The 15,032-nt window shown below is 47.7% G+C and overlaps 1 protein-coding gene and 1 long non-coding RNA gene across 3 annotated transcripts in view; both read left to right on the forward strand.

Annotated features, from left to right (window-relative positions):
• Positions 1-9,979, forward strand: part of WASF3 (WASP family member 3) — a 93,332-nt gene extending 83,353 nt beyond the window's left edge. Inside the window, exons 7-10 of one of the 2 annotated variants that reach the window (XM_068526831.1) lie at positions 1,599-1,765; positions 2,554-2,817; positions 4,126-4,493; positions 6,853-9,977. In XM_068526831.1, coding sequence (XP_068382932.1) covers positions 1,599-1,765; positions 2,554-2,817; positions 4,126-4,493; positions 6,853-7,010 — 957 coding nt within the window. In that variant the 3' untranslated portion in view covers positions 7,011-9,977. Of the gene's footprint in view, positions 1-1,598; positions 1,766-2,553; positions 2,818-4,125; positions 4,494-6,852 lie in introns of both variants that reach the window. The other variant, XM_068526832.1, reaches the window with a different exon arrangement.
• A 314-nt stretch (positions 9,980-10,293) lies between these two features.
• Positions 10,294-14,618, forward strand: LOC137751763 (uncharacterized). The gene is made up of 3 exons (XR_011070952.1): positions 10,294-10,378; positions 11,262-11,416; positions 14,550-14,618. It is a non-coding gene; the product is annotated as an uncharacterized lncRNA (long non-coding RNA).
• The last annotated feature ends 414 nt before the right edge of the window (positions 14,619-15,032 follow it).

Below are 15,032 nucleotides of genomic sequence, written 5' to 3' on the forward strand. Positions count from 1 at the left end.
GATTAGATTGTGCCATACTGGGTGTACAATTGATGGATGATATCCCTTAAATTATTTTGGAAATTTTTATTTTTTATTTGACTAAAGTGTATCACTATTTTTCTTATTATGAAATAAGATAAACTTTCTATATTTGGAAATTATAGAAAAAATTAAAGTATTCATAATCCTGTTATCCAAAGAAACCACTTGTTTTGCATTTTAGTGTATTTCTTTCTCTGGTCTTTTTTTCTGTAAATGTGTATATTTTTCTTTTACAAAAGTGAAATCCTGCTCTGTGTTTGCTATCTTTTGATTTTTTAACTTCTTGTATTCATGTTTTAAGTATTATTTAGAAACGTGGTTTTTAACGGATGTATTCAGGATAACTGAGGGAAATTTGAGTATCAAGTATCATGGTATGTGTATAAATTGTTCATATAACTTATATATTTTAAGCTGATCACATAAACTAATGATAAGTTTTTAGTCTCTTTGTAGATGGTCAGGAATGGTTTGATTCTAAGCGTACATTTAGGATGAGACTTGATGCAGTGCCTGCCCACTGCTCTCCCCAGCGATCCGGAAGCAGGATGCCTCCTTGCCCACTGTCCTCGCCCCTTTCCTCCTCCTGTCCTGGGTGTTGCCGACGCCCGACTCTGCCCACCCTCCCACCCACAGAGCCCTGAGGGATTCGTTTGATTCTCCCACTGGGTCTCCACTGCTTACACCTACTTCTTCCCGTTTCCATCTTGTCTTCACTCCTCCAAGTTCTCTTTCCCGTAACAGATAATTCCTGATGCTCATGCAGCTTCAGGACCATCCGCTCGTGCCCACACTAGTACCGTGTCTTCTGTGGCTGATTTCTGCCTTCCTGTGGGGTTCCTTGTCTCTCAGAGGTCACCCACCTCCTCACCTCTCCTCCAGCCCACCAGTGTCCCCTGTACTTGGGCAGTGACCTCTCGAGTGACCGGTCCCGTCTCCCACCCACCCTTCATCAGAGCCCTGCCCTCCCCGCTCTCCTGCTGTAATTCTTGATGTCGGACATTCACCGCCCGTTCCTTTCCTCCATCCGATTATGCCCTTTGTATTGCCTCCTTTCGGCCCTTTATCACCAAGCTACTTGACAGGACAGCTTTCCAAATTGTGCCAGAATGTTCCCAGTTCCTGGCTTCTCATCCCATCAGAGGCACTCCGTGTTTTGTAGATGAGTCTGTTTCCATTAGAAAGTTATGCCCAGTCTATGACGTAGTCCCCCCCGACAGAGCCAAGCACCCATCATCAAGGACTCCAGAGTTTTAGGTATTTACGTTTTTAAAATAAGATAAATCTAAATACAGGTCAGAGTCTTCCCCCGTTAAAAATATTTTTAACTCTCTGACCAGCAGTTGCCATAGTTCAAAAGACAGTCATACGCGCACCGTAATCTAGAATTTATAGTGCACTTAGGGGAGAAGAAAGTGAGTTACAAGTTGTTATTATATTGCAATTAGGGAAGGAAAAAGAAAAAAGCCAGCCATCTTTTGCCATTTAAAGATCTTTTCTGTGTGGTGTGATACTCCAGGGACACTACTGTCTGAATTCCAAAGACCCAATGTGTGTTTGCCTCTTTCCTTCAGAGAGAGAGACACAAGCTGAATCCTAACAGAAACCAGCAAATAAGTGTGAGAAAAGTAAGAACGAGAAGAGAAGAGTGGGAGAGAAGGAAGATGGGCATTGAGTTTATGAGTGACGCCAGGAAACTGCAGCAGGCAGGGAGCTCGGGAGACGACAGGACGCCCAGAGGGTTTGTCGCTCCGCTTGTTCTCAGATCGCAGCCTCAGCAGCCCCCTGCTTCGGCGTCACGAGAGGATGTGCCCCCTGTACTGACTACGCGTCCCGTAACCCGGGTGACTAACACCCTGTGACGTTGCCGAGCCCTCCCCTCCCCCAGCGGCCGGGTACCAGCATCCTTCCGAACCCTGCTGACTAAAACGGGACGTGCATTCCTTTCAGAGTTTCCCTCCCACCTGTGCGCTCAGAGACAGCAAGAGGGCCTCTGCGCATGGCACCGCACTCCTCCTCTCTTTTTTGGCTAAACATGTTTCTTCTGTTTAAGAAAACTGCGACTCACCGTATTGCATCCTTGATTTCTTTTTCTGTTCTTACTGTTAATATGTATCCGGTTCGTCTGCCATTTGATAAGGTCTCATCATATGCTGTCAGTTTCATCGCACTGAAATCTTAGGTCTCCGATGCCATTTTCACGTTAAGCACAGTGTGTCCTGGAGCCCCCTCTCTTAGAAAAGAGTCGGCTGCGATGTTGAGGAAGGGGGGCTCTGCTGTCTGCCGCTTGCCCGTTCGTCTGATGCACTCACTTCACAGCTGCGGCTCTGAATCCACGTAACTCTGGCGCTTGACGCTAAAGTCGTGATCACATTGTCGCTTGTGGGCCTAGACCTAGTTGATGGGAAAGGGAATAAGCGTGTGATTTCTGTGCCTTGGCCGTGTTGTTATTCAAATACATGCTGATGCCTGGAGGGGAAATCGTTTTCACTTACGTCGCTTTCTCCCACCCCTGGTTCTGGCCGTCAGGTCCCACGCATCGGACGTCACGGATTACTCGTATCCCGCCACCCCCAACCATTCTCTGCACCCGCAGCCCGGGACACCTTCCCACGGAGCCGGTGACGCACCGCCACGCGGGCCGGCAGCCCAGGCCCCCGAGCATGAGTACCGGCCCCCATCGGCCTCGGCCAGGCACCTGGCCCTGAACCGGCCCCAGAAGCCGCCTCCGCCCCCGCCGCAGGCCGCAGAGGCGTCGCAGGCCCCCGCGCCCTTGGCTCCCGCCGACTACGGGTAATTCCCCACTCCCGGGCTCTGACCGTGGCTTGCCATTGCGCTGGGGTCTTGCTGTGCGTGGTGGGAGAATTTTCACTGAATAATCACACTGTGGAGGCCAGGATGCAGCCAAGAAATGACCAGATACAGATAGTGTCAGTCGTGAGAAATCCTGTGTGAAAAAATGCAGTGTCACGCTGCTCCCCCTTTTTATTACAGATAAACCTCAGGTTGGTGTGTGTATTCGTGAACACACGTTCCCTTTATGTCTGAATGACTGAGCCAAGGCCTTGACAGAGGGTGAGCTGCCAGTTCTGTGAACCTGTCTCAGGTGCTCCAGTGTTTCTCTGTATGTGCCGGGCAAACCGCAGAGAACTCGTATCTCAAAGGAGAAAACTATACAGTGCAGCATTTGTTACACTTGTACATGTAACCCGGACCTCTTGGTGCCCAAATACTCTTCTGCCACCAGGTCCTCTTGTTTTCTGTCGTTTGGGAAAAATTCAAACACCTCCTAAACAAAGACCCTCCTGTTTAGCGTTTGTTAATTGAAGCCCCCGCCTGTGTTTTGATAGGCTGTAGTTTTCGCACAACCTCGGTCTTTAAAGAGTTAGCCCCTCCAAGTCAGCGCCCAGGCAAGTTGAAAATGTGTTTCCATCAAGTGTTTTTCTTCACTCCAGAGCAGCGTGGGTCGCATTCTGAATGTATGTCCCTCAGCTCCCCGAGGTTTTCTCCCTGTGGTTGGTTCTCTTTAAGTCAGGATCCCCAGAGTGTGTTCTGTGGCTCTTACCAAGTATCAGGCAGAGAGGGTTTGCGGTCCAGGTGGTTTGGAAAGCTCTTGGCTAAATAGAACTCAGCAGATTTCTTGGCTGGAGGGGTTTTCAAAGCTTTGGATATTCTGATGGGCGTCATGGGCTTGGGGAATTTCCGTGGAGACGCGATATAAAATACAGAATTTTCCAATCTGGTTGGCCACAGAACCCTTGTAAGATGGGTTTTCAAGCCGCCACTTCTGAGATGCCTCGTGCAAAGGATGCATTTGTGCTGCCTTCTTAGCTCTGCAGTCAGCTATTCCAGTGTCCCACAGAAAGTTACTGTTTCAGTGGTTAACTTTCTGGTGCACGTCAGTAGACGATCTTGAATTCCGACCTAGGGGTTTATGTGGACCTGTGATCCGAAGCGTGGATGTTCGTGCCCTGCAGTGTTGTAAATTCAGCGGCCAGTGTGCGTCTTGTCTGGGGAGGCCTCTCTCCGAGGCGTGTGAGAACCTCCGAGGACGGGACCCTGGGTTGCCCATTGGTGACTCTTGTTTCGTGTCTCCGCCAGGATGCTCCCGGCACAGATCATGGAGTATTACAACCCCTCAGGACCCCCGCCGCCGCCGCCCCCGCCCATGATCCCTTCCGCACAGACTGCCTTCGTCAGCCCCCTCCAGATGCCCACGCAGCCCCCCTTCCCGGCGTCCGCCGGCCCCTCCTACGCGGGTCCGCCTCACCCTCCCTCCGGTGGGCTGGTGGTCACGGCCCCGCCCCCCCCGGGCCCCCCGCCGCCGCCGCCGGGCCCTCCAGGTGCCGGCTCTTCGCTCTCCTCCTCCCCGATGCACGGCCCGCCGGGAGCCGAGGCCAAGAGGCCGGAGGCTGCGCAGCCGCCCGTGAGCGACGCCCGGAGCGACCTCCTCGCTGCCATTCGGATGGGTGAGTGCGCGTCCCGGGACGCTGCCCCCTGTCCCGGCAGCTGCAGCCTCGTCTGCTTCCGGCGACCCCCTCTGCCCCAGAGGGCTGGTGGAAGAGGGTTGAAGGAGCCTTGTTTGGTATTCTTTTTTCTTAATAGTGGATACATTTTTTTTCAGTGCAAAGTAAGCTCAGTGATAAAGCACAGATTTCAGGAAAGCTTTACTTGAGCAGAAACAGATAATAAAAATGATCATTAATTAACTGGATCTTTTTTTCTCTGTGTTCTGCTCTAAGGGCCAAAGTGTAAATGAAAGAAAATGAGCTCATGTCAGTGACTGAGTTTTTTTAGAAATCTAGGCTGTATCTTACTTAGCCTTTTCATATTTTTAGTTTGATGTGCTAAGCCAGTAGATTTTCAACATTTATTTAAGTAGCAAAACCCTTGTCATGTGAAGGTCCTACACCAAACCCCAGGACATGAAACCTTAAGACGTGGAGCGTCTCTGGTCAGATCAGGGCGGAGGAGCCCAGCTCCTCCCCCGTGTGCCCCTCCCGGTCAGAACCAGCGTTAAACGTCTATTCCACATCATTTACTCTTAACCCCAGGTCCTGGCCCACATGGGCTGAGGGTCCGACAGGATGTGGAACTCTTCCGAGAGCTTCCCATGCAGTGAGGGCTGCCGCATCTCCCGGGCGCAGTTTGGCGGCTTTGGTCTGCAGGTGGCTGGGGGAGGGGCTGGCCGCGTGTCCTCGACGCCCCTCCCAGGACACGGGGACAGCACTGCCTCTGCCCCTTGTGCAGGCACCGCGGCCAGGCCTGGGTGTGGCGTCCGCCCTCCTGCGGGTCCTGGAGCTCTTGTATGCATTGACGTTACTGACGCACGATGATTTTGTCAAGAAAAAAGTCCCAGAGTCGTAATACCTCACTGATGACGCGTTTGGGGTCCTGGTAGGACGGTGTTTTGCTTTTTGACACCTGTGAGCCTTGTCCAATGAGAGGGATCCGTAACCTGGATCTGTCAGAGGAAACCTCGAGGACCCCACATGGAGGGACATCCTACGGAAACACGAAGGTCATAGAACACAGAGATTAAGGGAGGTCAGCGAAACGTGGCAAGTAATGTAACAGGTGAGATCCCATGTCGGATCCCAAACCTGGTGGAAAACTTTTTTCGTTTGTTATATTAGGTCTATTTGCAAAATTTAAATAAAATTCATAGAATAGATGGTACTATTGTATCTCTGCTGATAGTCTGATTTTGATCAATTTTTTTTTTTAGGAAAGACACATGAAGTATTTTAGGGGCAAAGGGACATTATATGCCACTTAACTCTCAAATGGTCCAGAAAAAAAGTATGTGTGTGTGTGTAAATGAGAGTGATAGAGGATAAATTTGGTCAGGTGTTATCAGTTGGGGAATCTGAGTAGGTTATATGGGAACGTTTTTCTACTAGTCTTACAGCTACTTTATAGGTCTGAAATATTCTGAAAGAAAAGGTTAAAGAAATAACACATTACATTGTTAGATATCCCATTTTATTACTTACAAAAGTAAGAGAGTAAGATGATTGTGATCTCATACCCATTTTCTTTTTTTTTTTTTTTTTAATTTATTTATGTATTTATTTATTTTTGGCTGTGTTGGGTCTTCGCTTCTATGCGAGGGCTTTCTCTAGTTGCGGCGAGCGGGGGCCACTCTTCATCGCGGCGCGCGGGCCTCTCACTATCGCGGCCTCTCTTGTTGCGGAGCACAGGCTCCGGACGCGCAGGCTCAGTAATTGTGGCTCACGGGCCCAGTTGCTCCGCGGCATGTGGGATCTTCCCAGACCAGGGCTCGAACCCATGTCCCCTGCATTGGCAGGCGGATTCTTAACCACTGCGCCACCAGGGAAGCCCTCTCATACCCATTTTCAACGGTAATTGCTGAAGCTAAGCTTTCTTACTTACCTCGCCCGCTTAGCCAGAAGCTCTTGGCTCTGTTTCCCAAGACTTTGGGTTCCAGGCTGTCCAGGAACATGGTCCACTATGGGGGCCACCGGCCACCGTAAATCTACCTTGAAACAGCCTCTCGTGCCCGGTGGCTACCGGGTCGGGCCGTGCCGCCCTGGAGTTTTCTTTCACGGTGCTCACGTGCACTGAAATCGTAACTGACTTTCTTACATTTCAACACATCGCTGTAAAGAACGTTATGACTTTACACATTTCTTTTTTCTTGGTCATGAGACTCTATTTCCCAAGCTTCTCCCCTCAGATTTCTCAAGCTTTTTCTTATAGTGTCAGTAGGGAAAACAACAGTCGGATAGACTTTTGTGTCCGTTGCTGTGTGATTGGAGCAGTAAGCCGAGGGGTTCCACTCTAAGCCGCGTCTCGTGTCTCCAGGAATCCAGCTGAAGAAGGTGCAGGAACAGCAGGAACAGGAGGCCAGGCGCGAGCCCGTGGGCGACGATGTGGCCACCATCCTGTCGCGGCGCATCGCCGTCGAGTACAGCGACTCGGATGACGACTCAGAGCTGGACGAGAACGACTGGTCCGACTGAGGCTGGCGCCCCGGGGACCGGGCTGGGGACCGGGCTGGTCAGTGTGCTGACGATTTCTGTGGTCCCAGCACCCAGATAGTGGTATTATAATCCCGTAGCTTAGCGACTTTTGTATCAATAACGTGAGATTGCTTTTGCACATCCAAAAATTCTGGGTTTTTCAGTATTTACTGTGGAATACTTAAGTGCCACTAAACATAGCAAACCGTGCTGCACACGAGGAAATAAGCTGTAACTATTGCATCGTCCTGAAAACAGCCTTCTGCTTCCTTCCTCTTGGCCATGAAGGTACGTAGTGCAGTTTGGGTTCACTCTCCTTGATCATTAAAATCCTGCAGACTTGCTGTGTGTTTGTGAAGCTGCCTGATGTCTGGTCTTTGCAAGATTAATGACTGTGCGTCAGACTGATGCCTTCCCATCAGTAAGTGATATTGTTTCCGCTTTTTTTTTTAAATGTGTTTCAGAAGAAGTTGGTTCTAGAGAGAAAGATTGGACAAGTAGGAGAATTAGATGTTTCTGTTTTCAGTTTCTCGGCCTGGTAGCCTCTGTGAGTTGGAATGTTCTGTTGAAGAATTTCGTTTCCTTTGCTCACTCTTGTGAAATGTGAACTTGGCCCTTTTCAGGCAGGATTCCCTGTGGGCATCCATGGAGTCAGTGCTTGTTGATGAGTTTTGTAAGAGGTTTCAGCAGCGCAGTAGTAATGAAAGCGGAGAACAGCCCTTCTTCCTTCAGGGCCATTGCCATCTGCGATGGCACGCAGAACCCTTGGCAGCCCTTGCAGCTCGGGTACCAGCCCGTCCGGACCCGGGTGGTCCCAGAGCTGCGGAGCCCAGCATGGCCCCGGGTGCAGAGCCCTGCACAACCTCTCTTCCGGAGCCATGTGCCAAGTGAGGCCACGTGGAGGCCTCGGTGCTGCAGAGAAGGCGCCAGGTGGCACCTCGCCCCACCTGGTCTGAATCCTGACAGCTTCAGTTTAGGTGAAAGGAGACTTGGGCAGCTTTTCACCTTTCCTGGTGCTATGGCCAGTTAGGGACCCAGCACGAGTAGAGCCTTCACTCTGTCCTAGAAGCACATGGGTCCCTTTCCCACACGGTCGTCAGCACACGAGGCTGGACCAGGTACCTCAGAGGAGAGTCGCCCCTTCGCTGGAGCAGGTCATGTCCCTTCCTCGTCCCCTCCCACATGGTGACACGTGAGCCCAGGCAGATTTTCCTGCCCAAGGCAAACCCCTGGGAAACTCATGAATGAGAGCTTACATTCTGTAATGCTGGGTGAAGGGTAACTGCTTGTTTGGAAGGAATAAACACCCCAGGCTTTGATCTCAGATATAACTTCACAGGTGTGCAAGACACTTTACTCACTGAGCAGTTCTTTCTTCTGTACCGTGTGTCAAACGGACCGTGGGTCCTAGCGACTCTCAGTTGTGACCCAGGAATCTGTAGCTGAGACAGAGGTGTTTGGGTGGATGGTAGAATGTCAGCAGGACCCCGACTGCCGGGTTTTGTTAATGAGTTCTCCTCAGGACGTCACCGGCCCCCCATCACGTCTGTGTCCCCGAGGGACACTTGTGGCCTGTGGAAGGTCGTGGTCATCCTGTAAGGCCAGCCTGACGGGCTTTTAGTCACCTAGGTTGGAACTCTGAAAAGCCTCAGGTCTGTATTACCTTTCCCAGTGCCGGGCCAGGTTATCTGAGTCTTTTCAGCCAAAGCCAGCTGTCTGGGCACGTGGTTCTTGAGTTTCTGTGTCTTGGAGCTCGTCACCGTACGTTTATTGCCTGTAAGTAGTAGTTATTAATGAACTTCTCAGTTTCTCTCTTTAATTTCTCTCCTTTTTTTTCCCAATGCAGAGGCCAACTGTGTTGGCATTTTCCTTGGGACTTTCACCAATTTTGATCGTATTTTGTCTTTCTTATAATATTTTGTCTTTAGCTTTACTTTGGATAAGGATCACCTGTGTCATTCTAGAACTTGTATTTGGTAATGCTTCTTTGTTTTTTTTTTTATGTCCCTTCTGTCCTCAGGATGGAGAGAATGCATAAAGCTACTATCCATGTCAGGATTTCTTCTATTTATATCCTATTACAATAAAATTAGTGGCACTTTATTCATAAATATTCATGAGCCTGTTAAGTATTGGTTGTCTTCCTGTAGTTTAATCAACAAGTTATTTTCAACTTGATATTCTGACTAGTGAAAAAGCTTTTGCCCTGATATGTTATGTAGCCTTTAAAAGAAGGGGAGAGGACTAAAATCCAGTTTAGATTATTTTTTGCAGTATTTTTCTCAGCGCATTTGATTTATTCTAAAAATGAAATCCAGACTTTTTCTAATACGATAGTACATGAAAAGGAAAAAGTGACTATTTTGAATTGTCCGTTCTCATTTTCAAAAAGTATTTACAAAACAAATGGAGAAAAACGTAAATGCATCCTTCATATCCATGGATTTTACATTTTAAAGTAGTTGTATGTTGTAAGCTTATTTTAAATTGTCCCGTTTCCCCCCATGTGTATTTAGTTTAATTTCTTACAAGCTTTTCCTCATGTCATAGATCAGGCAGAGGGATGAGAAGCTTCCTCAGAACCACCCATGCTGTGGTTGATTTTCTGTTGTTGGCCCCAAACCATAAGATCTGGTCACTTACGTTTTTCTTCAGTAGAAGTATACTGTTGGAGAATTAGCATTTTCATTTCAGTAAATTTTTAGAATATCGAAATCTTTTCTGAGCACCAAGTGGCTAGGTTGTGAAAGTTCTATAATAATTTGCAGCTGAAATTCATGATACATTTTCATCCACTGAACACTCATGGGAATGTGTCAGCGACAGTAGCAAGTAATTTTTGTTTTCTAAACCAGAGTCTGTCATCTTGCAGTATTACCAATGCTGTTGTACACTGAATTTAAAGTGGTATTAAAAAAAACAAACCTCCTAGTAAATAATTTTTATCTGTTTGTATATCTTACTATAGATTATGTACAAGTAACATCTAAATAAAATTACACTTTTAACCCTAAACACTTTTGCTTATTTATAACAGTGTTGTATACTTAATCTTTGGCGGGTGGGGGGGGGATGTTGGGGGTTGGGTGGTGCTTTTAATTAGCATTTTCATTATTAGGTAACAGAAGATACTGCTCTGATTTCCATTTAAATTTCTGCACAATTCTTGTGTAGCCAAGAGTTCAGGTTGGAGTCTCGAGCGAGTCGGGAAAGCACTGGTATAGTTAGAAAGAAGAAGCCATTCCCAGAACAGGAAGCAACCTGCCCAGAAGACAGAGGCGTCTCGACCGCATCCAGTCTCGGTTATCATAGCGACTGATATTCTGGAGCATTGATTGCTTCTGAGATGCTTCCATTTAACCCTTAAGGTAACCCTTTGAAAGGGGCATTCTCTCTGCTTCCTATGGGAGGGAAGAGAGTGAAGATCAGCTGCTGGCCCGGGGAGGTTCTCGGGGGATCTGAAGTGCAGCATTGCAGGGGGTCGGGGGGTAAGAGGGGCGCCTTAGGGGGAGCAGGCTGGCGTCGAGGCTGCCGCGGCCGCCGCCCCGAGCTGCCCACGCGTGCGGTGTGCTCCGCGTGTGCTACGTTCACCTGTGTGTGCTGAGGCCCTCCCGGCACGGCCCGACCCCTCGACAGCGAGCAGCTGCTTGTCCAGTGATTGGATGAATGACAGATTTTCCAGTTCCTTTTTCTCACCGAAAGTGAATTGTGTGCAATTTTTTTTTATAAATTTATTCATGTATTTATTTATTTTTGGCTGCGTTGGGTCTTCGTTTCTGTGCGAGGGCTTTCTCTAGCTGCGGCGAGCGGGGGCCACTCCTCATCGCGGTGCGCGAGCCTCTCACTGTCGCGGCCTCTCCTGTTGCGGAGCAGAGGCTCCAGACGCGCAGGCTCAGTAGTTGTGGCTCACGGGCTTAGTTGCTCCGCGGCATGTGGGATCCTCCCAGACCAGGGCTCGAACCCGTGTCCCCTGCATCGGCAGGCAGATTCTCAACCACTGCGCCACCAGGGAAGCCCTGCAATTTTTAAAACATGAAGCATTTTGCCAGGTACCCCGTATTTCCTCCTTATTAGTCCTTGTCCCTGGATGCATGGCTCCCACTCTCCCTGGGTGTGTTCCCAACAGCCTGGGCTCCGCAGCACAGACATGGGGCCTCGTGTTTACTGTTACAGCCTGTTTGTTGAGCCCAGCGCCTGGCACTTCATAGGCGTCCGTACATCTTTACTGACTGATGGTCGTTTGCAGAGCAGAAGAGAAGCCTCCGTCGACACACTTTCGAAGGCTTAAGAAGAGTGTAAACGCAATAACCCGTGTAAAGCGCACAGAACTGTGCCGGACACCTTGCCGACAGAGGGGAACGTTGGCCATCGGCATCTGCAGGCCACTTGCTGAAGATGAGGCACAGGTCGGTCTTAACCCTTATGGAACATCTCGTCTGAAGAGAAAGACATTATATGTTGTCGAATAAGTAATTTCGATCATCGTCCGTGTACTTTAGTCAGGGGTGAGGTGAGGTCTGCTCAGTCTAGACTGGACCAAGGGAAGCTGAGGTCTAGGAATGGACAGAAATTAGCTGGGAGCAAAGGGCAGGGAGGGGGTTTCTCAATAGCGGGGACAGCATTGGTGTTCGCTGAGTGGGAAGGACCGTGACAGGTGACCATGGAACCCAAGTATCAGTGAAATGTAGCAAGAAGAAGGGGGGGTGTCGTGAGATGGGGTACAAATAGGGTGGAGACCTTCCTGGGCCCAGTACTCAGGACCGAGGGGGATATTTTTGTTTGTTTGTTTGTTTGGCTGCATCGGGTCTTCCTTGTTGTGCGTGGGCTTTCTCTAATTGCGGTGAGCAGGGGCTACTCTTCGTTGCGGTGCGCGGGCTTCTCATTGCGGTGGCTTCTCTTGTTGCGGAGCGCAGGCTCTAGGCGCGCAGGCTTCACTAGTTGTGGCACGCGGGCTCAGTAGTTGTGGCTCTAGAGCGCAGGCTCAGTAGTTGTGGTGCACGGGCTTAGCTGCTCCACGGCATGTGGGATCTTCCCAGACCAGGGCTCGTATCCGTGTCCCCTGCATTGGCAGGCAGATTCGTAACCACTGTGCCACCAGGGAAGCCCCTGAGGGGGCTTTTTAAGCCACCACAGCTGCAGCTTCAAACGTATAGGAAATCTCTCCATATTTGCAGCATGTTGGTTATTCATTGATCTTGACAGCCTCATGCCTTAGTACTAATACTCTATGTAGCGTATTAGTTTTACTTAGATCAGTTTTACTTATTTATTTATATTATATTTAGAAGGCTTCTTAGTGCTAGGCTAGTCCAGCTCCCTAGCCTTAAAGATGGAGAATCTGGCCATTGCTTGGGTTGCAGAACTTGGTCTCTTAAGTCTTATTCTCAAACTGTGGCACTCCTGTTCCACAGCAGACCTGTTCAGTAAATGCCCATGCACCCGTATCTATCCATCCATCCATCCATCAATCCACCTTATTTTATGCATTTCAAAGTTCCAGTATACTTCACCCCTGAGCACTTCAGTATATCATAAATTAGAGTTTAATATTTGTATTTAATATTTTAAGGTAAAAGATACTTAGAGTGAAATGCACACAACTTAGGTATACCATTCAATGAGTTTTACAGTGTGTGCCCTCGTGTAATGCAAATCCCATCAAGATAGAAACATTACTCTGACCTCAGAAAGTTCTCTCGGGCCCTTTCAGAGTCAGTTCTCTCCTATTCCAGTCCCCAGAGCAACCACTGTTCCAGCTTTTTGTTTGTTTGTTTTCCATGGGTTAATTTAGCCTGTTTAGAACTTCATCTGTATAGAATAAAACAGTACGTGCCCTTTTGCATCTGGCTTCTTTGAGCATAATGTTTTTGAAATTCATTCACATTATTGCACATGTCAATTGTTAGTTCCTTTTTATTGCTGAGTACTGTTCCTTTGTATGAATATACCACAGTGGGTTTATCCATTTTTTTGGATAAGACTTACACAAGTCCTTTCTGGACATATGTGTTCATCTATCTTTGGATAAATATCTAGGAGTGAAATTTCTGTATCATAGGTAGGTGCCTGTTTAGTTTTATAAGAAACTGCCAGACTTTTGCAAAGTGGATATACTGTTTTATCAGCAGCAGCAATGTTGCGCCACATCCTTAGATGTGATTTTCTTTGTATTTATCCTGCTTGGGGTTCACTGATATTGAATCTGCAAATTTATGTCTTTCATGAAATCTGGGAAATATTTGGACATTATTTTTTCAAATATATTTTCTGCCCCTTTCCATACTTGCCTTCTTATACTGCTATTACAGGCAGACGTCGTTTTGTGCTTTGCTTTATTGCACTTCGCAGATGCTAAATTTTTTTCAAATCAAAGCTTTGTGGCAACCCTGCCTCAAGCAAGTCTGTCGGCGCCATTTTTCCAACAGCATTTGCTCACTTCATGTTCTGCGTCACATTTTGGTAACTGTCTCAATATTTTAGACTTTTTCATTATTATATTTGTTATGCTGGTTTGTGATCAGTGATCTTTGATGTTACTATTGTTAATTGTTTTGGCATTTTTTAGCAATAAAGTATTTTTAACTTAAGGTATTTACATTATTTTTTAGATATATTGCTATTGCACACTTAATAGACTACAGTATAGTGTAAACATACATTTATATTCACTGAGAAACCAAAAAGTTCATGTGACTCGCTTTATTGCAGTGGTCTGGAACCAAACCTGCAGTATCTCCAAGGTCTGCCCGTATACATGTGTTAGACCTTTTGATGTTGGCCCGCAATTGCTTGGGACTCTTTCGATTTAAAATTTCTTTTTCTCTCTGTTTTGCGGATTGGATAATTTTTATGTCTCCATCTTCAGGTTCACTGGATCTTCATCTGTCATCTATAATTTGCTCTTAAGCCCATCTAGTAAATCTTTTTTATTTATTTATTTATCTTTGGCTGTGTTGGGTCTTCGTTTCTGTGCGTGGGCTTTCTCAGGTTGCGGCGAGCGGGGGCCACTCTTCATCGCGGTGCGTGGGCCTCTCACTGTCGCGGCCTCTCTTGTTGCGGAGCACAGGCTCCAAACGCACAGGCTCAGTACTTGTGGCTCACGGGCCTAGTTGCTCCGCGGCATGTGGGATCTTCCCAGACCAGGGCTCGAACCCCTGTCCCCTGCATTGGCAGGCAGATTCTCAACCACTGCGCCACCAGGGAAGCCCTAGTAAATCTTTTATTCATTGTTCTTTTTTTTCCATTCTAGAATTTGCTGTTGGTTCTTTTTTTATAGTTTGTTTCTCTGCTGAGATTTCCTACTTGTTCATTTATTATAAGCTTCTTTTCCGGGACTTCCCTGGTGGTCCAGCGGTTAAGACTCTGAGCTTCCACTGCAGGGGGCGCGGGTTCGGTCCCTGGTCGGGGAACTAAGATCCTGCATGCCTCACGGCACGGCAAAAAAAAAAAAAAAATTATTTTCCTTTACATCTTTGAACATAGTTACACTAGGTCTTTAAAAATTTTTGCCTGCTAATTCCAACATCTGGATCTTTTCAGGATGAATCTCTACTGATGGCCTCTTCTCTTGAGTGCACAATGCCTAGTAGTTTGGGTTTGTATCCTAAACTTGGTGAGTAACACATTTTAGAGATTCTGGATTCCATTATGTTCCTCTGAGAAGTGCCAATTTTTTTTTTTAAGAGAGACAGTTAACATGGCTAGAATTAAGCTCCCAATGCTTCCCCACTCCCCTTGCAATGTATAACAGCAGAAATCTTTTAAGTTCTTTTAGCTTAGTCAGGCTGCCTGGAGTTTGCCTTGCTCATGCCTAGTTGCAGGATCAACAGGAGGTGGGCAGTTTTACACAGAATGTTTGGGTCCCTTCTCTGGCTCTCCTTTCTTGGATCCTCCTTCACTTTCTATCTGCTCTGGTCACTCTGAACTTGGTCCTCTTATTCTTTAAGCCAGTAGACTTTGGGATAAGCCAGCAAGGCTTTGGAGTTTCTATTCAAGTTTAGCTGCCCTGCTTGGCAGAATGGA

This window comes from Eschrichtius robustus, chromosome 18 (genome assembly GCF_028021215.1).
Source record: "Eschrichtius robustus isolate mEscRob2 chromosome 18, mEscRob2.pri, whole genome shotgun sequence".
NCBI classification, from domain to species: Eukaryota; Metazoa; Chordata; class Mammalia; order Artiodactyla; family Eschrichtiidae; genus Eschrichtius; species Eschrichtius robustus.